General features: G+C 46.1%; 4 protein-coding genes and 1 long non-coding RNA gene across 6 annotated transcripts in view; 1 reads left to right on the plus strand and 4 right to left on the minus strand.

Annotated features, from left to right (window-relative positions):
- Nucleotides 1-5,481, minus strand: part of LOC117775987 (microtubule-associated protein 2-like) — a 38,575-nt gene extending 33,094 nt beyond the window's left edge. Inside the window, exon 1 of one of the 2 annotated variants that reach the window (XM_034609634.1) lies at nucleotides 5,396-5,481. The gene's annotated coding sequence lies outside the window, so the exon portion shown is untranslated. The remainder of the gene's footprint in view (nucleotides 1-5,395) is intronic. The other variant, XM_034609642.1, reaches the window with a different exon arrangement.
- Nucleotides 5,482-7,320: 1,839 nt separating this feature from the next.
- Nucleotides 7,321-10,101, minus strand: acadl (acyl-CoA dehydrogenase long chain). The gene is made up of 10 exons (XM_034612894.1): nucleotides 9,952-10,101; nucleotides 9,156-9,332; nucleotides 8,932-9,069; nucleotides 8,683-8,847; nucleotides 8,380-8,611; nucleotides 8,192-8,293; nucleotides 7,999-8,112; nucleotides 7,791-7,918; nucleotides 7,618-7,704; nucleotides 7,321-7,546 (listed from the first exon to the last, which is right to left on the minus strand). Exons 1-10 carry the CDS (start codon nucleotides 10,038-10,040, stop codon nucleotides 7,453-7,455), a joined length of 1,326 nt encoding a protein of 441 aa, XP_034468785.1. The 5' UTR covers nucleotides 10,041-10,101; the 3' UTR covers nucleotides 7,321-7,452.
- A 1,182-nt stretch (nucleotides 10,102-11,283) lies between these two features.
- On the minus strand, nucleotides 11,284-14,435 carry mylz3 (myosin, light polypeptide 3, skeletal muscle). The gene is made up of 6 exons (XM_034611419.1): nucleotides 14,243-14,435; nucleotides 13,763-13,790; nucleotides 12,344-12,487; nucleotides 12,088-12,258; nucleotides 11,901-11,978; nucleotides 11,284-11,817 (listed from the first exon to the last, which is right to left on the minus strand). The coding sequence occupies exons 1-6, from the start codon at nucleotides 14,243-14,245 to the stop codon at nucleotides 11,789-11,791; spliced, it is 453 nt and encodes a 150-aa protein (XP_034467310.1). The 5' UTR covers nucleotides 14,246-14,435; the 3' UTR covers nucleotides 11,284-11,788.
- Nucleotides 14,436-16,298: 1,863 nt separating this feature from the next.
- On the minus strand, nucleotides 16,299-20,869 carry lancl1 (LanC antibiotic synthetase component C-like 1 (bacterial)). Its single transcript, XM_034611407.1, has 10 exons — nucleotides 20,803-20,869; nucleotides 20,375-20,502; nucleotides 20,111-20,228; nucleotides 19,650-19,860; nucleotides 19,335-19,482; nucleotides 18,871-19,017; nucleotides 18,508-18,690; nucleotides 17,947-18,123; nucleotides 17,171-17,243; nucleotides 16,299-16,863 (listed from the first exon to the last, which is right to left on the minus strand). The coding sequence occupies exons 2-10, from the start codon at nucleotides 20,450-20,452 to the stop codon at nucleotides 16,787-16,789; spliced, it is 1,212 nt and encodes a 403-aa protein (XP_034467298.1). The 5' UTR covers nucleotides 20,453-20,502; nucleotides 20,803-20,869; the 3' UTR covers nucleotides 16,299-16,786.
- Nucleotides 18,035-19,380, plus strand: LOC117776985. The gene is made up of 3 exons (XR_004616526.1): nucleotides 18,035-18,153; nucleotides 18,371-18,390; nucleotides 19,252-19,380. It is a non-coding gene; the product is annotated as an uncharacterized LOC117776985 (long non-coding RNA).
- Nucleotides 20,870-21,661: the final 792 nt, after the last annotated feature.

The raw sequence follows: 21,661 nt of genomic DNA on the forward strand, positions 1-21,661 counted from the left end.
CCTCTCCTCATGCTTCCCCACGGGGGTTCGGTGAGCCGGGGAGAAGAAAGACTGGGGAGGGACAGGAATCAATAATTGGCGACCCGTGGCGTGCAGACAAAGGAAGTGGGGAAAAGCTGGTGGCTACAGAAGGCAGAAGAAACAGCTAATTACAGATCTGCTCTCAGGAAACGTCACTCACGTCTTTGTTTACACGAGCATTTCTTGCATGGGGATACAAAATTGAAGACAAAGAGAAGTTTGCGAGTGTGTAGACACGACAGCACCAGAGACAACACCAGGACGCAGCTTTGAAGTTCACGTCTGTCGTGTTTGGACCTAAAAACATGCTGGTATCTACAAGGAGCTGTGGAGTTTCCCCACTGGTTTCCAACACACACACAGGAAAGGACCATTAGCCTATTAAACGTCAAAAGAAAAACAAAAGGAAATAGTAGAAGTGAGGCAGATATATTCCACATCGTTATGTTTTATAATGACGGACTGAAAAGACTGAATGAAAAATGTTGGACAGTTTAGATTCAGACGTAAAAACACAGAGCACAGGTTTGTTTTTCCAAAGAGACTGAACATGTGACGCATGAAACACTGGAGGAATGTCAGGGAAATCAACTTTATATGGTTATAAGCTTTATTATTACTCTTATTTAACATCTGGTGATGCTGCAGAAGGAAGCTGAGGTTCTCCAGCAGGATTTATGATGTGTGGTTTCACGAGCTGACCTGAGGTCGAGTCTCACGCCACCTTCCCTTCTCCAGCCGGTCAGGAGCGTGACACAGGAACAGATGATTCGTTTTACATTTCCAGTCCCTTATCTAATCGCCTGGTGTCTGCGTGAAGCTGATGTTGAAGAAAATGGAGAAACTAGAAGAGGAAATGTGTGAATGTCGTCTTCTAGTCAATATCCTGTTATTACAGAGCAGCACAGAGCGTCTACACACTGGTACTCAAAGGGGTCATTCCTTTGAGGGGCTGGTTTCCATGGCAGGGGTTGCCGTGGTGAGGGGGGCCCTTGGTGGTCCCATAGGGGGCAGTGGGAACAGTCGACGCTTCAAAACAACACAGAGGAGGAGAGAGGGACCGATGGGAGGTCATTGAACGCAACGATCATTTCTTCATCTTGCGACGCCTGTTGCACGTCTGAGGGAGGACGTTGTCTGAGCCCCGTTCAGACTCATCCAGCGGCGGCTGCAGTAAAACGCTTCCTGGACGCCGGCCAGGACGTCCACTCCACACAGTCAGCTGCTGTGTTCCTGCAGCCCGCCTCGAACCAGGCCAACAGGAACGCCATGTACCCTCCATGCATCTGTTTCTGCGTCTCACACGGGCTTTACTGAGCCGTCTGTGAGACGCTCCTGTGAACTGGGGGGGGGTTTCCATTCATCCCGTCCAACAAGCAACAGGCAGATGGGCACAGCGGCGCAGAGACGGACACTTACGAGCATCCACACGTGCACAGAAACATGCACGCACTAACATGGTTAGGAGATGTTCTGGTTTAGTTTAGGAAGCTTCGGGCCCTGAGAAGCAATTTGTGCCGAATCCTTTGAGACTTATTTCCATGACACTACATTCCAGTCGCACATTTAAAAGCAGAGAAACCTGATCTGGAGTCTGTACGACAGAACAATACGTGAACGTCCAACAATGAGGCTCATTCATTCCTGCAGCACACTTCAGCCAGTGTATTCTCCTTTAACCGCTGCCAGTGCGCTGTTTGTAAAAGAGAGACGGGGAGAAAACAATCTCGCTGTTTAGCTTCAACATCTGGAAGTCATAACGTAGCTTTGCCGCTACGCTAACAGGAGGTCCCTGGCCCGTTCGGGGAGATGCTAAGGCTCATTAGCGGTTTCTTTCCGCCTTGGGCCCGGGTCAGAGTCCGAGAAACGAGACCGGAGGCCTCACGAGCTTCTGCTGCATCATTTAGGCGACTTTTAAGTTTTAAAATAGTTCTGGCTTTGATGAACGACTGAATAAAATCAAAAAGCTGCACATTGACAGGCAGAATTTCTTCGTTCCTCTTGTGCAGAATGAAGAACTCGAGCTTCACTGACAGAAAATTGAAGACGAGGTAGTTTTAGCCTGAGAAAAGTGTTTTTTGAAGTAAGAACATGTTTTTGATGTTGTTGCACGGTTATAAAAATGCTTTTAATCGAAATGTCCTGAAATATTTAGTGCTTGGCTGTCCCAGTGGCAGATGCAGGAACGAGCTGGCTTCAGGCAGCAGCCGACGTCACCATTATATCATCCAGAACATGTCAACAGCCCAGTTGGCTGCATTCTTGAGCACCACTTACGGGTGTGAAACCTCAAACACCATTATAAGCTGGACTATGAGACATAAACCTGCTAAGACAGACACATGTAAACTTCCTGTAACGGCTCGGTGTGAACACGTAGGAGGTTTCCAGCTTGGGAGCCGATGGAAAGCTCTGGTAGGAGGTTGGAGGCTCCTTCTCCTCTCGTGTTCCCACTGCCATCACCGCGCTGACCTCGTGGATTAGCTAACACGGTTACAACACCGAGCTGCAAGCGCGAGCAGCGGAGAGTCCTCGAGATGTCAATATGTGACAGGCTTGGAGAGCAGGGACGGCCCACATGAGTGTCCTCTCTGTCGAGGGGCACCGTCCGTGAGCAATGGAATGAGACACTGGCTGTCAGGCCCGGTTTGGGAGACTGACTGCTAGTCAACCGTGGACCTGGATCTGGTGCAGGGGGCCAAGCGGGCTGGGTGAGCGGGTAGAGAGACCGGCGTCCTGGACCCAGAAGGCCACACGATGCATCTCAGCTGCCTTCAAAAGCAGTGACTCTCACAAATGGGATCTCAGGCTCAATTAAGACTTCATTTAAACAGATGTTTCAACCACATCTGGAGTGTTTGTGAATGCACCACAACAGAGAAGATGCCACCCAGCAGCAGCTTCATCACAGAGTCAATATCTCTTCTGCTTTCATATTAAACTGAGAGACGAGACTCCGAACCAGCTCAGAGAGGAAACAGGCTTCAGAGAACACATGGAAAAACTCTGTTTGTCCTTTTAAATGTCTGCAGCCTCGAGAAATAGGTTCACAACCCACCAACCTTTAAATAATCAATTCATCTCAAGGATGAGAGGATTTCTCTTTGTCCGCATCGGGCAATTTGTAGTATTGACGGCAGAATCCACACAAACCTGAAGCTGAACACAAGAGATGGACGATAAATACAATATAAAAGACTTAAAACACAAAGAACTGCAGGGTCTCTATTAATTAAAGTCTAAATAAACTATTCAAAAAGCTAATGGCAGCTGGGCCCAATGAATCTGTGGCTTAACAGGCGGAAACAGTTTAAACCTACGAAACAAGAGGATCCTAATTGGTCGTGACTTAATCATTTGGTTTATAAAAACACCCGAAAACAGTGAAGAGTACACATCGCAATATAATTGAAGACACTTGAATTGTCTCTGGACGATGGTGTCCTCGTCTTCGTCTCACTTCCTGGAGGGTGGGCGTGTTTGCGAGTGGTGAGTGTGCACCACATGCAGGTCAGTGTGTCGTTTGGTTCCTGTGACGCATCAGTTCAGGTTCCTCTCGCGGTCAAGACCTAATCACGCACTAAAGCCCAGTTCTGCCAGCTGCCATTAGAAACCTGCGGCGCCACGAGGATCGAGGATCGAGTTTCCTGTTGTTTAAATTAAAGTCTTGTCTTCTCATGCAGGTAAACGCACCCCCCAACCTGTTGTGTTGTTATTAAGGTCATTTCAATTAGTCCATCAGTGATTAGACTCAGCCCAATGTGGCCTGACAGAGGCCGAGTCCCGTCAGGAGATTTAGGGGAAACCGGACTCAATCTTGTCACGTTCAGCTAAAGCATCCTGCCAACCTCCATTTAGAGGAGGGGGGGGGGGATTAATGTTTCCAGTTTGTGCCTTGCTGGGAAGCCGCGACTGATGATAGATGAATTATACATGAATATAATACATGTGTGGTGGTATATCGAGCACACAAGTGCTGCTGCGGTCGCCTTCAATCGATAAAAAGGAAGTTCGGACAGGAAAAGGCTATGAAAGAAATTAAACGACGTCTCTGCTGCTGCGTATCGAAGCTGTACTGCTATGCTAGCAGCGGAAATGCCTTTGATTCTGCCTTTGATACAGCGCTGAGTCCATGTCCTAATCTCGATCCTGAGTCTCTAAAGTATATTAGTTTTACACGTTTGGAAATATTTCACGCTGGAAAGTCCCACAAGCAAAACGAGCTACTTAAAGGAAGTAATTACTGTGTATTTGTTGATTTTTGTATTTATGACTACATTTATTGCACTTCACGACCAAACTGGAGGAGAAAACCCAACATTACACTGAACTCCTGTGAGTCTCAGGTCAGTGAAGCTCAAGCACTGAATCAAAAGCCTAATAAACGTTGGCTGAGACAGTGAAAACCCAAACATCAGCCCACGAAGATGCTGTTTTCATTCCATCCCTGGTCCAGAGCCGGGGTCTCATGTGAGCCAGCTGCTGGAATGTGTCCATATGAAGAGTCGGCGTTAATACCTTTTCATAAAGGAATGTTTTCCCCTCCGACATCCAGACGGGGGAAACCTGCAGTGGCTGTTTGTGCTCGGAGGCGACACACGCAGCTCGGAGCAGCTCCATCAGGTTAATGGACGTCTGGACATTCACAGATCTTTATCTGTGGCTTCATGTTCGTGTAAGGACATTACAGGACAGAGGCTCTGTGTGGACGGGGAGGAACTGGGCGGGTTTTGGCTTTTCTGGCTCCCACTGATAAACGTAACTAAATCAAACTAATAAAATGATGTTATAATAAATGCATGTGCAGCCTTTTGCTCGTGCAAGGTGGTGAAACCTGCAGGGGCAAGTGACTGTGACAGAGAATCTGCAGGGCTACTCCCTTCTCCACAAAGCATGCAGGCAGCAGCCAGACAGTACATCACACACACAATATATAAATACATATATGTGTGTGTGTACATGTATGTGCAGTAGTATAATGATCCTAACGCACCTGCACTGGTCTACTCCCAGTGTCTGCTCCTCGGAGGTGCAGTGGTGCAGTGGAGGTTTCAGCACCATGCAGGCGTGGACCAGAACAAAAGGCTGCAGCGCAGGACGCAGCACAACACCGCAGAGGAAACACTGATCTGAACATTCATCTCTTTACTTTCATCCTGATTCTTCTCTATTCAATTAAATCACAAAGAGATGTTTAACTCCACAGCTTCAGATCCGACATTTAACATTAAAATCCACTTTAAACTGTCCACAGACACCTGACCCGCAGCCGGAGCCCCAGAGGAGCCACGGCAGCGGGTCATCACGGAGGGTTCAGGGGGATCTGGAGCCTCGGCTCCCCGCTGAGAGGAGGACAAAGCTCCGGAGCTCTTACCTGGAGCTGGAGGCGGCGGAGCGGCTCTGGAACCCGGAGTGAGGGAACTGATCTGCGGGGACAATCAGGGAGCTGCGGGGCCCTCTGACCACGCCCACCAGCCAGCCATCTACCGTAAACACTGCAAACACGGCGCAGTAGGATTTATCAATACCAACAATAAGAACATTTAATTATAAGCTTTATGTGAAGGACACAGTTAAACTTCTTCACAAACTTTCATATCTATCGTTAGTATTGTTAGTAAGTATTAATATTCATAATATTAACAGTCAGTAAGAGTTGGTGTGTCTTGAACATGTAAAGTGGGGACAGTTGTCCATCATGTCTCCTCACAGTGTGGACGTCTTCTAAAAGACAGTAAAAGACAAGCACGTGACACTGACTCACACACATGCACCAGCTGTCAGCACAGATGCTTCATAATGACAGAATTAAATAAAGTTCTTCATGACAATACACATTTTGTATCATACACACATCTGAAAGATTGAGCGTTGCCACGGTAACGTCTATGTAAGCATCTGATGTGACGCTGTAACATTTGAATATATAAAACACAAAGAGACTGGAATCTTCAAATCAAAGCTGTGCAAAGTAAATGAGTATTAAAATCAACCCTCCAGTCATATTCAACAGTCTCTCACCTGCTGCAATGGAATTATTATTATTATTATTATGCATGTGTCTGCCCCCTGTGTGTGAGCATCTGGCTCCCTCTACTGGTGAGAACCACACATTGCAGGAGGCTCTTTACTTCCACAGGTGTTTTACATCACATTTCATTGAGCTGCATCAACCATGAGGAACAAACCAGAACAACAAGAATCAAGAAAGTACAAGTTCTTCAAGAAGCCAAACTACAAAGTGCTAGAAGTAAGTGACATGTCAGTGCTACTACATTGTTAGTTTAGACTTTTATTCAAGGTGTAGTCTGAAGAGGTGTGTTTTTAGTTTGAGCTGGAAGATGTAGACTTTCTGTCCTGATGTCATTGTGGAGCTGGTTCCATCATTTAGGAGCCAGGACAGCACCGTCCATTCACAGCACGGTACCAAGAACTGGTGTTTTGAAACAGATGTAGGCAGCCACTGGTAACCAGTGAAGGGAGCTGGGGAGTGTGAGTGAGTTTAGGTTAAAGACCAGTGGAGCTGCTGGTTTCTGGATGAGCTGCAGAGGTCGCATGGCAGCAGCAGGTAGACTTTAACATTTCAAACCTTTAAATCGACACTTTAATCGACTCCTAAAATTCAAACTAACGTCTCTTCTGACCCACAACGTGGACGAGTGAAGGGGAAGAAGCAGAAAAATTGTTTTTGAGGTTTTATAGTCGCCAGGAGGGCAAATAAGATCAGAACTACACTAAAGCTCCTCAAATGTATCAGTGATAACACCTCTGCTTACTGTTTAGCACCAGCTCATTGACAAATGCTGGAATATAACAATGGATATTTAATATTCAAATATACATAAACTTAAAAAACAATTTCTCTTTTTGATGTACACTGAAGATATTAGTTAAAAATCAAAAGATGAGACCAGAGTTCAGAGTTTCAGTTTTTATTTTCTGATATTTACATTTGACAGTACTCAGGACATAGCACCATTAGTTTGATTATTTCATTTATGTATACTATTTATTATATAGTGTTATGTCAAAGATCTAAATGTCTAAGTCTTTTCAACCTTAAGATCAGACAGATCCATGATTTTTCTTTCACCTTCTTTAACAGAGCAAGTTATGACATTTGATTGTACCAGAGAATTATGTGTGAATTATAATGAAACATATTCAGACATATTTATGAGGTCGGTTTGGAATATAAATTAAAAGGTGGCAAAACAATACAGTTGAACGTTCTTAATGATGTGAGTTACAGAACGATATCACACACAACACAAGCCACCGAGCTGCAAAACCCCTGAACGTGTTAAAAATGTGCGAAACTACATTTTTATTACAACTTTCCTCAGTTTAAAGTTTCTCCTGTTTCCACTGCTGCTGCAAACTTCCTCAACTTCTCATCCTGACTTCCTCCAGGAGCAAGTTGCAGATCCCTCAATTCTGGCGGACGATGCTGCGGCCGATGAGTTCTTTCATGATCTCGTTGGTGCCTCCGTAAATGGGCTGAATACGGGAGTCAACAAACGCCCTGTGGGAACAAAACGTATTAATATGTTTGGCGTGGTCACAGCGCCCCCTGGTGTACGGTATGAGTCTTACTTGGCGATGGGGTACTCCCACATGTAGCCCCAGCCTCCGTGGAGCTGGAGGCACTGAGTGGCGACTTTGTTCTGGAGTTCAGACGCCCTGGAGAGGACACACAGCGTGAGGACTTCAGCCCACAGCAGAAACTTGGCCAATTTGTGAGAAGCTGGTTGAAAACACACTCTCACCAGAACTTGGCCATGGAGGCGGTGGAGGCGTCCAGGCGTTTCTCAGCGTGGAGCTGGAGGCAGTTATCAATGAAGGCTCGGCCCACGCAGATCTCAGTTTTCAGCTCTGCGAGCTTGTGCTGCACAGTCTGAGGAGGAAAGTGAGACGTTCAGATCTTCTCACACTAACGGGAGGCGATGGAGACACTGGTCGTTAGCCGTTACACACCTGCAGGTGAGCGATGGTCTTGCCGAACGCTTTCCTCTGCATCACGTAGTTCCTGGTTTCCTCAAACATGAACTCACAGCTCGCGATGGCCATGACGGCGATCACCAGGCGCTCCTGCTCCAAAACACACACACGGGATTAACTGAGCTCAGGAAGGAGAAAGTCAAATGTTTGTTTCACGTGTTTCTGTCACCTGAGGAAGTTCGTTCATCAGGTAGTAAAACCCCTTGTTGACTTCCCCCAGCAGAGCGTCCGCCGGCAGCCGCACGTCCTCGAAGAACAGCTCAGCCGTGTCCTTTGAAAGGAAGAAATAGATTCAAACCTCTGTACGACTTCTCTCAGGATGTGTAGACGACTGAAGGAAACACCGGTCGTCAGCACCTGAGCCTTCAGTCCGATCTTCTCCAGCTTGCGTCCTTTCTGGAAGCCCTTCATGCCGTCCTCCACCAGGAACAGACTGATGCCGTGTGCGGCCGCCTTCGCCTCCTGATCCGTCACGGTCACGACAACCACCGCGTCGCACATCCACCCGTTGCTGATGAACACCTTGTTGCCGTTGAGAATCCAGTCGCTGCCGTCCCTCTTGGCGTACGTCCTCACACCCTGGAGGTCACTGAGGAGAGAGAGAGGTCACGAAAGCTGCGTCATGGTTTCTCTAACGTTTCCTCCGTGGTGCTTCCTGACCTGCCGGCTCCCGGCTCAGTCATCCCGATCGCAGCTATGCTTTTCCCAGCAGTCATGTCTGGAATGAAGCGTTCAATCTGCTCCTTGCTGCCGTAGTTGGCGATGTACGGCAGGACGATGTCGGAGTGGAGGGCGAAACCCGGGCCGGTGCAGTTGCAGTACATTCTAGAATCGGGACAAAAGCATAAATCTTAATATAAAAGTCAGTGTTTGAACTCAGACGTGTTTTTGAGTTTAGGTGCAACTCACTGCTCCTCCCACACGACGGCGGCAGAAAACAGGTCTCCTCCGACGCCACCGTGCTCCTCCGCGATCAATATTCCCAGCAGGCCTTGCTCCCCGGCCTTCTCCCACAGCTCCCGGCTCACCTGACCGGCCTTCTCCCACCTGGAACAAGAGTTTACATCACTTTACATCCGTCTCTGCTTGGTCTCAGTTTGACTCTGTGATGTCGACAGGAACCCGGGACCTACTCCGTGTGGTGCGGGACCACTTCCTCTTGAAAGAAGCGCCGCACGTTCTGTCTGAAGAGGTCGTGGTCCTCGTCGAAGATGCGCCGCGTCCCGATGTCCATCATGTTCTTAGCGCTGGACGTCTCGGGACGGATTGAGTGGGAAGACGGACCGGAGTCCTGGGCCTGACTATGGAGTCTGATCACACAAATTATTAGATTAGATAAATAGGGAAAATAAAATAATCCTCGATAGTCCCACAAGTGATAAATAAGTAAACTTGTAATATAAACACGGGAAATATAAAAATACACATTGCACAGTAGACATATAGAAAAGAGATGTTGATTTTAAGAAGATTGGGCAGTCTATTAATATATATCTATATATATCTATAGATATATATTACAATAATTAAATATAATAAAATAAAACTATCAAGAAAAAGAAATGAGGTAGATTCTTAAAGCTGTAAACTTTTTCTGCTTTTACATAAATACGTTACTTAGAGTAATTTTACTTTCTTGCTGTTTAAAAAACTTTTTCTTTATTTGGATTTTCAAATTAAAGCTCCCTGTGTATTTACTTTTCAAAATAAGGGCAGCGTGTCAGAGGTTTGACCTTTATTCGACATTTACCTTCGTGAACAAAGACTCAAGAAGTTAAACTAATATCATACAAACTAATATCTTATCAACACAAAGTTAAACTTTCATACATGACCGTAACAAACGCTTGTTCACGATATTTGATCCTTTCACAACAAAGCAAACTTTCACAGGACAAAGTTCAAAGTGATAGAAACGACACGTGGGACCTGGAGGTCGTCGCAGGAAACACGGAAGTTCGTCCGAAGACGTTTCTCATCTTCAGAAATCCACATTTAATCCTGTGGCTCAGCGACATGATGGAAAAGAACAACACGAACAGGACGTGGACGGATTCTACTGTCTCTGCAGACACTTCCGGGTTGGGAGGAAGTCTCGCGAGATCGGGAAATAAAGAAAACCGTTATGAAATAAATAAAAACATCATTATTCTATTATTTTTGTAATGTAAATGGAAAACATCAAAGTCAATGAAAGATAAAAACATACAAAATGAAAACCAGACTGAAATTCAAGATGGGCTCTTATTATTTAAATGATCTTTATTTATAACAGAGGACAAGTACAGTGACATTGAATCCTGTTGACAAATTAAAAACGAACTGATTATTATAACATTCAATTTAATACAAATATTACATATAAATGATTATTCCTATTTCATGACACTGTACAATTTCTTTGCATGATTTCATGAACTTATATATAACTTACTAACAACCTGAGGAAAAGGCTTTTTATCATAAATCTATTGATTTATCTAATGTACGTTGTGAGATCTATTCAAAAAGATTAGAAAACCTTGGAACAACAAACTGTAGATTTATGTTCTGCATGTATAATGTGCATCTAATTCATTTTCATAATTAAGATAATATGACCTTCCGGCTTGTTTGTTTGATGAATCTTGTGATTTATCTTTTTAAGTGTCACAATCTTTGACTTGAATTTGAACATAAAGAATAAATGTTCTTGTGGGACGACATCATCTCCTCCTTTCCTACAGGACGGTGTTTCCTACGTTAGAGGAAACATGAGAGGAAGCAGCTCTTATTGTGGCAGCTACTTCAATATGTCTGATTCATTTCATTTAAATTAGGAACCAAGCAAAAGAAAACACAACTATATGTGATGTAGCCTGGATGTGGGTCTATAGAGCTGGAACCCCAAAATGTTTATGGGGTTTAAATATTTCAATACATTTTCATAAGGATGGAATAAAGCAGCAGTGTGAGGCTTGAATGTTTCCTCTTTACACTGTAAATGTATTTTTCTTCCTGTCTTAATATAAATATATATTTTCATTATGTAGCTTATGCAACAGTTAAGAAAACGACCTGAGTTCAGTGTCAATATAGAAAATAACCTGAATGAAGAGAATTAGACTTTAAAAACACAAAATGAGGCTGAAGCAGCAAAATCTCCACTTTACTGAACATGTTTTAATATTTATGAATTCTTTATTCTCCAAGAGGCTGAGTGTGCTGTTTGGTTTTGGGCTGGAGGTCAATGAGAGATCAAGAGTCAACCCAGATGGGATGTACGTTGGAAAAGTTTATTCTGACATGAACAGAGTGGAAATAAAGAAAACTTTTCGGGGGGGGGGGGGGGACTTTTGGCGGTCGTTCCACGCCCGATCTCCAGCACCTTAGGTTTTGCTGGGCCAGTGGTGGCGTGACTGAATGAGGTGGCGGTGGGAAGGGAGGGATCTACCCTCACTTGATGAGCGGTCACCCCTTCTCCCCCGTTCCTCACCCCATGCAGAGAGTGGAGACGCGCCCTGGGGGGAGGAGAAGCCAGGTGGGGGTGGGGGGTGGGGGGGGGTCTACAGCGGAGAGGTGGTGGTGGTGGTCACGTCCCGAGAGAAGGAGGGCTTGAGACGAAGTTTACAGGAAAACAAAATTAACAAGATGGGTTTGCTTCAACATCCCTTGTACATAGTCCTTGTCTTTCCTTGGTTGGTCTTTGAAACAGTGTGGATGTCCGGGACACTGTGGGCTGTCTGTAGCGAGCTACAGCTTCTTCAGCACTCCCGCTGCCGGCCTCTTACACAGACATGATGTGCTTGACGAAAGCTGCAAGGAGACCAATCAAAGCTTCAGTATCATATGAAAGAAGTCAAGAAGAGAAGAGAAGCATGCTGGGAAATGGAGCTCACCCTCATAGTGCACGCTGCCGTTCTCGTCCTCCTGCCCGGTCATGAGGGAGTCGATCTCGGGCTCGGTCATCTTCTCTCCTGCAGCCACATGAGGAGCCGTGTCAGGTTCATGCTCACATTCTGCGCACGCTAAGCAAACTCTATTTGTGCTCCGTCTATATTTGGAGACAGGCGACTTGAGACTCACCCAGAGTGGACAGCACGATGCGCAGCTCAGCGCCCATGACTGTGCCGTTGCCCTCCTTGTCGAAGACGCGCAGACCCTCAACGTAGTCGTCGTAGCTTCCCTTGGGGAGGGCGTCGACCAGTTTGAGCATGGGCATGAAGTCATCGAAGCTGAGCCTCTTGTTGGCCATGTCTGCGGAATCACAACACAAACTCAATACACCGTTTTCACGCTCATTGACCTGATAACTCGTATTCGTCTTGTTCGGGCGTCTCACCGTCAGCGGAGGGGTTGCCCAGGATTTTGATGACGTCCTTGTTGGTGGGGTTCTGGCCCAGGGCGCGCATGATGTCGGGCACCTGGTTGAAGGCCACCTGGCTGTCACCAATTCTGTCGAAGAGACCAAAGGACTCCTTGAAGTCTGAGGAGAGAAGAGAGAAGCTTGAGTTACGGAATTCTGACGCAGACAGAGACATAAAAACATGTGAATTTGAATGTTCGCTTTGAGAAGTTGTGGGTTTTGCTTATAGGAACAAAAGGCGCTGAGGACAACGGCCGGAGGGGAATTTGCAAATGTTTAAATTGAATCTGTTGAGGCTTCAGGGAATGAAAACTAATCTGCTTTGTGTTGCAGTAAAGTCGTTTTATTTGAGACACCATCGGTGCTTGTGATGTTTTATGTCCATGAGATCCACTTTGGATTTTCTGTTCTTTCTATAAGCGGGTTTCAGCTGTGGCCCCGGAATCGAACGCTGCATTCTTCCGTCTTTGTTCTAAGTTAACTGGGAGCGACAGCTGAGGGTGTGTTGTATGGTGTGTCTGAATCCGACCAGGAAGTCAACTCCTTCTGACCCCTCTGACAGATGAATGTGGTTTCTGATCGGCAGCAGCGGGAGCAGCTGTACCTCCCACCCCCCCACCTGACCCCCTGCACCCCACCCTCCATTCCTGCCTCTGCTTGCATTTGGGGCGACACTGGGAGCAAAGTGATCCTCCCTGACCGAGGCCCGGGCCATATAGAGGCATCATCGCTCCAGTTACACATGAGAATGCTGCGCACGGTGTAATCAACACCTCGTCCAGCCAGACCTGCGTTTCATCCACGGCTACGCAACCCAGCGCCTCAGAATGTACAGAGGAAGCACTTCCTCTGCTTCGGGGGGGAATAAAGACGAGTAATCGAAGGAAATTTGACAATGAAATAAAAGCTTTTATACAAAAATGTCGTTCTGGTCTCATTTAACGGGGGACACGATGTCCAAAATATGTCAAATGAGCAACGTTTGCATTGCAGAACCACAACTACTGTGTCCACACTGAACAAAAGGCTCAGGATGGAGCTCTGTGGATTCCGTGTGTAAGAGGACGCCGCTGGGTTTGCACCTTAGACCTCGGCCCCGTGGATTAGCACTTCTGCTGTGTAAGGGCCACAGGGGCCCGCGACACAAGGCCCCGCAGTCTTAGAATAGACTGATATCAGATGTGTGGCGACAACTGGACAAGAACGACACGCACGACTCTGCAGCTTTCAGCAGCTTCACTTTGGACCAAACGACGAGACGACCCGGCAGATGGAATAAAAAACGACAGACGGAGGTGAGGGGGACATCAGAGGACACGCTCCCGCCTGCTGCTGCTGTCGTAAAGGAAATGTGGGATTTGTGTTATCTGTGCAGGATGAGTCTTCTTCACTTACCAGCAACCTCTTCCGGTGAGAACTCAGTCTGTCACATGGAAACACACACGTACAGACACAGGGACACACAGGGAAATGAATGAAAACAAGTGATTTATGAGTTTAGAGAATAAACAGATGAAATGCAGTTCATGTAACATTTATTAATTAAGCAGAATCTAGGAATTTATCAGCCAAAGATGGAGAATTCTAAACATTTTAAACAAGTCTATGTCTGAATGTATTTCAAGGCCTGGGTTCTTGGGCTCGGGTGCAAATATCAGCCTTGAAATCTTCACAGATTTATTTCTAAGTTTTTCAGAGCTGAATTAAAGACGTCAGCTCGATTTCAGTTCCAGGTTCGGGCTTATTTAGAAAAGTTGAAATCCAAACTCAGAAAAGAATCAGCCCCTCGGTCGGATTTAAAAAAATAAAAAAGGTATCTCCATCGGCACCACCCCACCCAACAGGTCCAGAAGAAAAACACAACATGGTACACACCATTTTTGCAGAGTAGGAGCTGGAGGAGCGGAAAGAAAGGAGGCGAGAAGCTGAAGTCCCAAGACAGACTGGTCCTGAGCCAGGATCCGAGCCCCCCTCTTATTTAACCCGGCCCTGTGATGTCACGTATGCTAATGAGGCGGATCAGGTGACACGTTGGAACTTCTTTAACTTTCTTAGGGCAAACGGAAAGAAGAGCTGAGCGTCCTCGGGAACAGGGGGAGTCGGCCTTTAGAAGGGGACGGGGTTATTTTTAGACGGCAGGAGAAACTGTGTCACTGCTTCCGGAGATTTCAAACTCGTTATAACTCGTTTATGGATTCAAAGCAAATGGGTGTCATTGATTGGACATGAGTAACGTTGTGTGTTCTGTATCGTTGATGCGTGTTGGTGTAAATGCAGAGATCCCAGCTGCCTCACTTCAGAGGGGCTCCAGGTCCAGAGAGCTCCTTTACAAGGTGGTATTTTTAAACAGGGGGACTGCTCCTCCTCTTATGGTGAAATAACAGCCGGGAAAAAAACACACGAAATGTAGATTCCACTCGGTCGAGATCTGAAAAAGTATAATTAGGGATTGGACTTGAAACCTTTTGGTTTAGAACACAAACATGTGGTTTGTGGACCATTATGTGCAACAGATGAAATAATGGAGACGATGGAAAGTGAAAGAATTCTGTAGCTGAACTTCTAAGAGTGTTTGCACAGATTAATCAAACTCTATAAAGTGTTTTATAGCTGTTGTGGTTTATTGTATTTCTGCAGCTTCAGTAGAAATCTGGTGCTGGAGCCTCAACTCAAGGCCCCATTGGTTCCGGAGCTTTCAACCGTGTCGCAGCTGAAAGCTCCGGAAAGAGCCAGAAGCATCTGGGAGGTGATTACAACGTTTATGTTACACAGATAAAGACTTGAACGACCACGCCGGACGCCATCTCATCATCTCAGCCCCTCATGCGTTTAATGCTGCTTCCCATTATTTGTTATGACTGGAGATATGACCCACATATTGTAGGTCGCTGCACGTTTATGCTCAGAGTTCTTGCAGCTTCTTTATGTCACTTGTTTTTACGGTGTTTGCGAGCGCAGCCGTAAAACGCTGCATGTTCTTTAATCCCGGTGAATTTGATTTTAACGACACTGAAGCTTCGGGGCTTCTGAGACGCAGGCTGCATCGGGAATAAGCAGCTCTGCACTTCACTCCCACTAAACTGATCAGGGAACAGGTTTCAAGTCACTAATTAATATCAATTAACAGTTATGTTCTGATAGAGATAGATAATAGATAATATTTACCTGCAGTAAATAGATCGTCATGTATCTGCGTCTTTGCAAGTGATGTTAGTTAAAGTTTAAAGTTTCAAATTGTGACCCGATTGTTTCGCTTACTGTTTGTTAAAAGTGTCAGAAAGGCATTTTGGAAGGAGGAGCAGTGAATCTATAGATAAACACACGAGCAGAGGATGAGATATTTCATGCTGCAGCAGATCTGATCAGTTTAGTGCTGAACGTCAGGCGTCTGAGGACTTTTGTAGGAGTAGGTGAAGTGATGCCACACCCCGGGACAGATGAGCACTATTTTTACTCCTGTAAGGTGTTGGGTTTCTCCTACGATGTGCGGAGATGACAAGGAGGGGGTGGGGGAGGAGAAAATGATTGCTCCCACTCTTCACGGCTCTCCGGTACGGTCACCTTCCCCTCAGGTCACAAAGAAGCCGGGGCAGGGGGCTTAAAAAAGAGCGCATTGTGTCGCTGCCTGGTTTTCAGGGTGTTACGTGAGCCTTATTTGGAGTAGAGAGCGGAGCAGCTGAGCCAAGTGTCACATGGAGGACGGGCCGGAGGATTTCAGACACTTCTCGGTGTCACGTGACGCGTCGAGTGTTTACTCGTTACATAACCGAGCCACAGCAGGTCAGTTCATACACTTTTATACAACGTCTTCACAAATACACACTGATGATTCGTATAAAGTCAGACTCGTGTCACGGTGAGGGTCAGAGGTCAGGTGGCTCTCTGCTGCCCCCTCGTGTCATTTTGGGTGAAATCCACGACAGAGCAAAGGTTGTAAAAACACACGGTTTTATTGTCCACACAGAGCAGAGGACAGGACACTGGGTTTTATTTAGTGCACTGGGAGTATATTTACTGATGACGTTTCTCACATAATATCAACGTAAAGCATTTATTTCTTTTTTAATGTAACAAATTTACAGAATAAATGAAATATACTGCTTTACAACTTTAACAAAACAACTTTTACTTAATTGAAAGTGAGTTTCCTGCAGCCCTCGGGTTAGGCCCTAGAGGACGCCACCATATTGAGTTAAATGAATACACATGAAGGGAACTCTCAGCTTTCACATACATTAAGAGATAATTAAGAAATGAGATAAGATAGTTAACAGCAGCAGAAACTTGAAGCAGGAGTCAACGCCAGCCGGCGAGTTGCTTGTGGAGTCTCTGTTTATTATTTACCCAGATGGACGCAGTGTTCTCATGCACGAGTGCGACAGACAGCAGGAAGACGGATCTTCTTCTGTGTGGAAGCTGTCACACTTCGAAGGCTGGGAACCTCGCCTTCATGGGCTGCAGAATGTCGGCCAGGAAGTAGATGGTGCCCGCCATGCCTGCAAACAGGAAGTGACGTCGTGAGGTTACAGATATGATGCTGACTTTCTGGACCATAAGCCTTTTATTTGATAGGATAGAGTTAAATGTAATGTAAATAAGCAGTTTTTATTATCGTCCAGAAACAGGATATTGGAATCAGTCTCTAATTATGTTTGTCAAACACCAACAAACACAGCAAGTGGGACTTTCTGAGTAGAACGAGTTAAACACAACAGGCAAACTTATTTCAGGATTGTTTCATTCACAGAAACACATGATTTACAAACACTGGTCTATTCATAACTTGTGATGGTCATAAATTACCTTCAAAAAGGGAGAAGGGAGTGTCCGGAGTTCGGCAGCCATGTTGGCCGTAGTTCATGCACCAGTCGGCAAACTGTAAAGAGAGAGAGAGAGAGAGAGAGAGAGAGAGAGGCGGTGTCACAATATGATTCCTGGCGTGTCGCTGCAGAACGTTGTAGCCGAACGTCTCCGGAGAACAGCGAGCAATGTCAACAACTGCTCAAAGTTGTGCTCGTCTCAGTGAAATCCGAGCATCTGTGGCGGGATCAGGTTTTGACCACAATGTCACTGGGTTGCAGCGGGAGCATGTAACGGAGCTTAGCGACATCTGAAGAGACTATTTCCATCCTCTATGAATAGATTCATATTAATTAAAGCACACGTGGGAGCTGTGCCACCTGGAGCGTGTCCACAGAGCTCGCCACCGCACCGCCGCCTCAAAACAGACAACCACCAGACTATTGTCAGGAAACACAGAAGAACCTGAGTCTCACACGCTCGATCATCCCTGGAATCAGCAGCACGTCACAGTTACTGAGCAAAACCCAATTTGCATGATTAATAATCACGTCTATAGATGCAGTTAAATCCTTTAAAAAGCAGAGAAATACTTCAGCTCACTGTGAAAAACAGAAACTTGACCTTGACTGTGAAATTAAACCTTTGCCTTGATTTTCTTATTTAAATGTTTCAGCTCGAACCCAATCACAAACATCCTCATCACTCAAACAGCTGCTGCACTGTGTGAACGCTGCACTCAGATTATTAACAGTTATTATTATATCACACAGTCTCACCATGCAGGCTCTGTGAAGGTGCCTTGGATCCCGGGTTTGCCGGTACAGAGCCAGGAAGGTGTAGGCGTTACCCGCTGCACCGTGACACAGCCCGTAGCCCTTCTTCAGCAAGCCCCAGCGCCAAACCACTTCTCCACACTGGAGGGCGTCGTACAGGTACTGAGTTTCTCCAAAGGCCTGGAAATCAAGTGACATAACAGAAAATATGTCTATGTTTGTGTGAATGATGGGGGAACGCTGGAAACACTTAACTTAGGAAACATCAGACACTAAACTGTGGAGAGTTTTTTTTAATGGACCCTAGTTTTCAAATTTAAGGTTATTTTTTGTGAAAATGTCAAACTCCTGACAGCAGAAGAGAAACACATTATTTATCAGTTAAATAAAATCACCTTTTCATCTTTAATTTGAAAGAAGCAGGAAGAAAATGGACTAAACCATCAGGTGAGATTAGAACTAAACACGACCACTAGATGGGACTATGACTCCTCAAATAAAACCCCTTCATTCTCTGACAGTAGAAAACCCATGAGTGACTTTGAGAGGCTGACTGCTCGTTACCCTGTGCGCCTGCAGGAGCGTGTAGACGATGCCCGGCGAGCCGTGGCACCAGTGCACCAGCAGGTCTCTGTCGTCGCCGATGCAGGGGGGGTAGTTTCCAGACGCCAACTTGAGTCGGCAGACGTGGTCGACGCTTGGTTTCACCAGCCGGTGCACGTGTTCCACCGCAGAGACGAAGCCCGGCTGCGAGGGACAGGGGGAATCAACACCGACTTTACAGCTGGAACAATTACTTCTTTAATCAATCAACCAATCGATTAATTCACTTTTTACGATTTGGAGGATTCGTCAAACAAAATAATGAATTCTTCTCATCGTGGGCTCTGGTAAGTTGTGATGGTTACTGATCAGATCCGTCTTTACCTGCATGAGGAAGTAGTAGATGCCCGCGAGTCCGTGTGCGGCGCCAACGTACTGCTCCTGGTACCACTCGTACATCAGAGGGCTCTGGTTCTGGAACCTGAACTTCCTGCTGAGGTGCTCGCCCGACGCCAGCACGCTCTCGCTGATCTGAGGATTGGAAACAACACATCTCAGAAACATCTAATCTGCGCGAGTGAGAGAAATCAATGAGGCAAAAATTAGAGACATCGGACATCGATATTTGTAAGACGGAGCAAATTAAAGCCAAACGGCAAAAAACCCAGACTGTTGGGAAGTGATCGAGAAGTTAGAGAAGCAGGTTTAGAACCTGGAATTCACTCAATATACTCTGTTTTATTTCCTCCAGTTTTTCTTTTCCAGACTCTTTGGTTCCTGTCGTTCAAACAACTTAAATCCAGACCCTTCCTCCCAAGGAGCGCTCGCCTCAGACGGCTCGGACCCACCTGCTGGATGTACTGCAGCGGGATCCTGTCCTGCCCCAGCTGCTGGTTGATGAAGACGAGGGAGTAGAGGAAGCCCATTCGACCGTAGAGCAGCTCGTCGGGCAGCCCCCCCGATCCCTGCACCACCGTCTGGTGAAACTGCAGCAGTCTGAGAAAAGAAAAGACACAGAACTCAAGAGTCAGAAGCATCACTTAAAAATAACTGTGTACAATTAATTATTTAAATAAAATGATCCTCATCTGTACGAACATTTTAATATACATATATACATTTATATATATGAGCTTTAACTAGTGTGCTTGTTCTGAACTAACCGGTTGATGCACTCGTCGGCCTCATGCGGCCTCTGCAGGCGGAAGTAGACCACGGCGGCCACGGCCAGCGGCCCGCTGTCCCCGCACAGGAAGGTGACATCATGGCGCCGGGTCAGACACTTCAGGCTGTGGCTGACGTAGTCCAGGGCCCTGTGGAGGAAGGACTCCTCCTGGAACACGCTGTGGAGGTGCAGGTAGAGCAGAGCGACGCCTGGAGACGCACGGACAGGAAGTGAGGCCAACGGACAGGAAGTGAGGCAAACGGACAAGCGCCAATCAGATTTTAGGACTTAATTTGATTAAATAAAGAGGCTGATGGATTTAATCTGAATGTTAACTCCCTGATACTGTAAATCTACATCAGCTGGTTTGAATTTTAAACAAACATTTCATCACGTTGTGTCTCCAAATCAGAGAGCTGGCGATTCAGAGGTAGTGGTTGGTTTGTGTAACTGCATCACCTGCCCAGCCCGTGTACATGGTGCAGTCTCTGGGATCCGCAGACTTCAGCCCGTTCTCCATGATGGACAGGAGCTCGCTCACCTTCCGGCTCAGTCTCTGGCTGAACTCTGGGGTGAGCTGGAGGACGGAGACACAGGACACTCAGGGTGGGTGGGTGGGGGGGGTGGAGACAAAGACACAAAAGACACACAAAAGACCCAAAGACACACAAAGACCCGAATGCACAAATCCACACAAACGCACACTATCCCCGTGCACGTTACCTTTCCCTGGGCGTCGAAGAGCTGCGACGAGTTGCCATCATAGTCCGGATACGGGTTCTTCACAGCCCTGGTGTCCATGGTCACTGGAGGAGGAGGAGGAGGAGGACGATGAAGATGAAGATCGTTTACTGCCGATGTGGGTCAGATAAAAACAGAGAGGTGAAGCCCGGGAGACGGGAAGGGGAATAAAGCGGAGAATTGTGAGTTATAGATTTGATAACGGAGCATAAATCAGATGTACGAGTCAGGAGACCCCCACACACACGCGCGCGCACACACACCACAGCTAGCCGCAGCCTCCAGCTAGCTTAGCTGCTAAAGCTAGCCGCCGCTAACACCGGGACTTTCTAACAAAGTCGCGAAAGTGCAGTGTAAAATAAAACGGTAGTTAATCGATGGATAATATTAATAAAAACAAAGCAACTCACACGCTGCAGCTTCCGGTCTGCACAGCTGATGAAGCTTCCTCGGCTACAAGTATCAATGTGGCGTCAGTCAGCGCGGTGCTGCCACCTGCTGCGGCGGCGGTGGAACTACAGCTCTTTTTATTTCTTTTTAAATAATCAACCAGCTGTTTCCTCTTGTGCCTTTTTATTTATTTCACAATATGTGTGTGTGACTTTTTTAAATTCTTAATGTAAAATCTTTACTGTTAAAATATAAATTTAATTCTCTTTGTAAAAAGACACATTAATAAATACACACGAGCTCAGATTCACGTTGTGTCGACGGAGAAGCGTTAATAATAAATCTCTCACTCTTGAGATTTAACAAAAACAACAAAATTCATAGTTCAGATTCAAAGCATCAACAAGGACTCGGAGCAGATTTCACACTTCCACTTACTTTACAGCAAAATTTGAATAAATTACAATAAAACCTTTAGGGAGCGAGTTTGAATATAGAAATGTTTATTCTTACTTTATTACAACTTAACCGTGACAAAATGATCTGGTCTGATCTGGTAGAACTACAACAATACATCATATTTTATTTATTGAGTCCGGTCATGTGCATATTTTGAGTGTAAATCCAGTATATGGAACACGCAGAGTCTATAAAAGACTCATCTCAAACCCTTTTTCATCATTTCTTTCGCTGACGACTCCAGAAACAAACACATGATCCCAGTTTACACACATGTGGTTGCCATGGAAACGCCACGTCAATCTGCTGTTGACCTTCTGCTGAGCCCAAACACGCTGGCAGCAAACACGCTGGCATTCCCGTGCACGGTGATGATGATCGCCGTCGTCAGAGAGACCACAGGGCCCGTATTGATTGGAA

The sequence above is a fragment of the Hippoglossus hippoglossus genome, chromosome 2, assembly GCF_009819705.1.
Source record: "Hippoglossus hippoglossus isolate fHipHip1 chromosome 2, fHipHip1.pri, whole genome shotgun sequence".
In the NCBI taxonomy this organism is placed as follows: domain Eukaryota; kingdom Metazoa; phylum Chordata; class Actinopteri; order Pleuronectiformes; family Pleuronectidae; genus Hippoglossus; species Hippoglossus hippoglossus.

Excerpts from the sequence above, each read along its gene's own strand:
- acadl (XM_034612894.1), bottom strand. The coding sequence starts at position 10,040 with ATGTCGCTGAGCCACAGGATTAAATGTGGATTTCTGAAGATGAGAAAC. Across the intron at positions 9,333-9,951 it reads TTTCCTGCGACGACCTCCAG|ACTCCATAGTCAGGCCCAGG; the intron begins GTCCCACGTGTC and ends TTGTGTGATCAG. Across the intron at positions 9,070-9,155 it reads GTGGTCCCGCACCACACGGA|GTGGGAGAAGGCCGGTCAGG; the intron begins GTAGGTCCCGGG and ends CTCTTGTTCCAG.
- mylz3 (XM_034611419.1), bottom strand. Across the intron at positions 12,488-13,762 it reads CTCACCGGAAGAGGTTGCTG|ACTTCAAGGAGTCCTTTGGT; the intron begins GTAAGTGAAGAA and ends TTCTCTCCTCAG. Across the intron at positions 11,818-11,900 it reads CGGCAGCGTGCACTATGAGG|CTTTCGTCAAGCACATCATG; the intron begins GTGAGCTCCATT and ends GTCTCCTTGCAG.
- lancl1 (XM_034611407.1), bottom strand. The coding sequence starts at position 20,452 with ATGGACACCAGGGCTGTGAAGAACCCGTATCCGGACTATGATGGCAAC. Across the intron at positions 18,691-18,870 it reads TCTACTACTTCCTCATGCAG|CCGGGCTTCGTCTCTGCGGT; the intron begins GTAAAGACGGAT and ends TGTCCCTCGCAG. Across the intron at positions 17,244-17,946 it reads ACCTTCACAGAGCCTGCATG|TTTGCCGACTGGTGCATGAA; the intron begins GTGAGACTGTGT and ends CTCTCTTTACAG.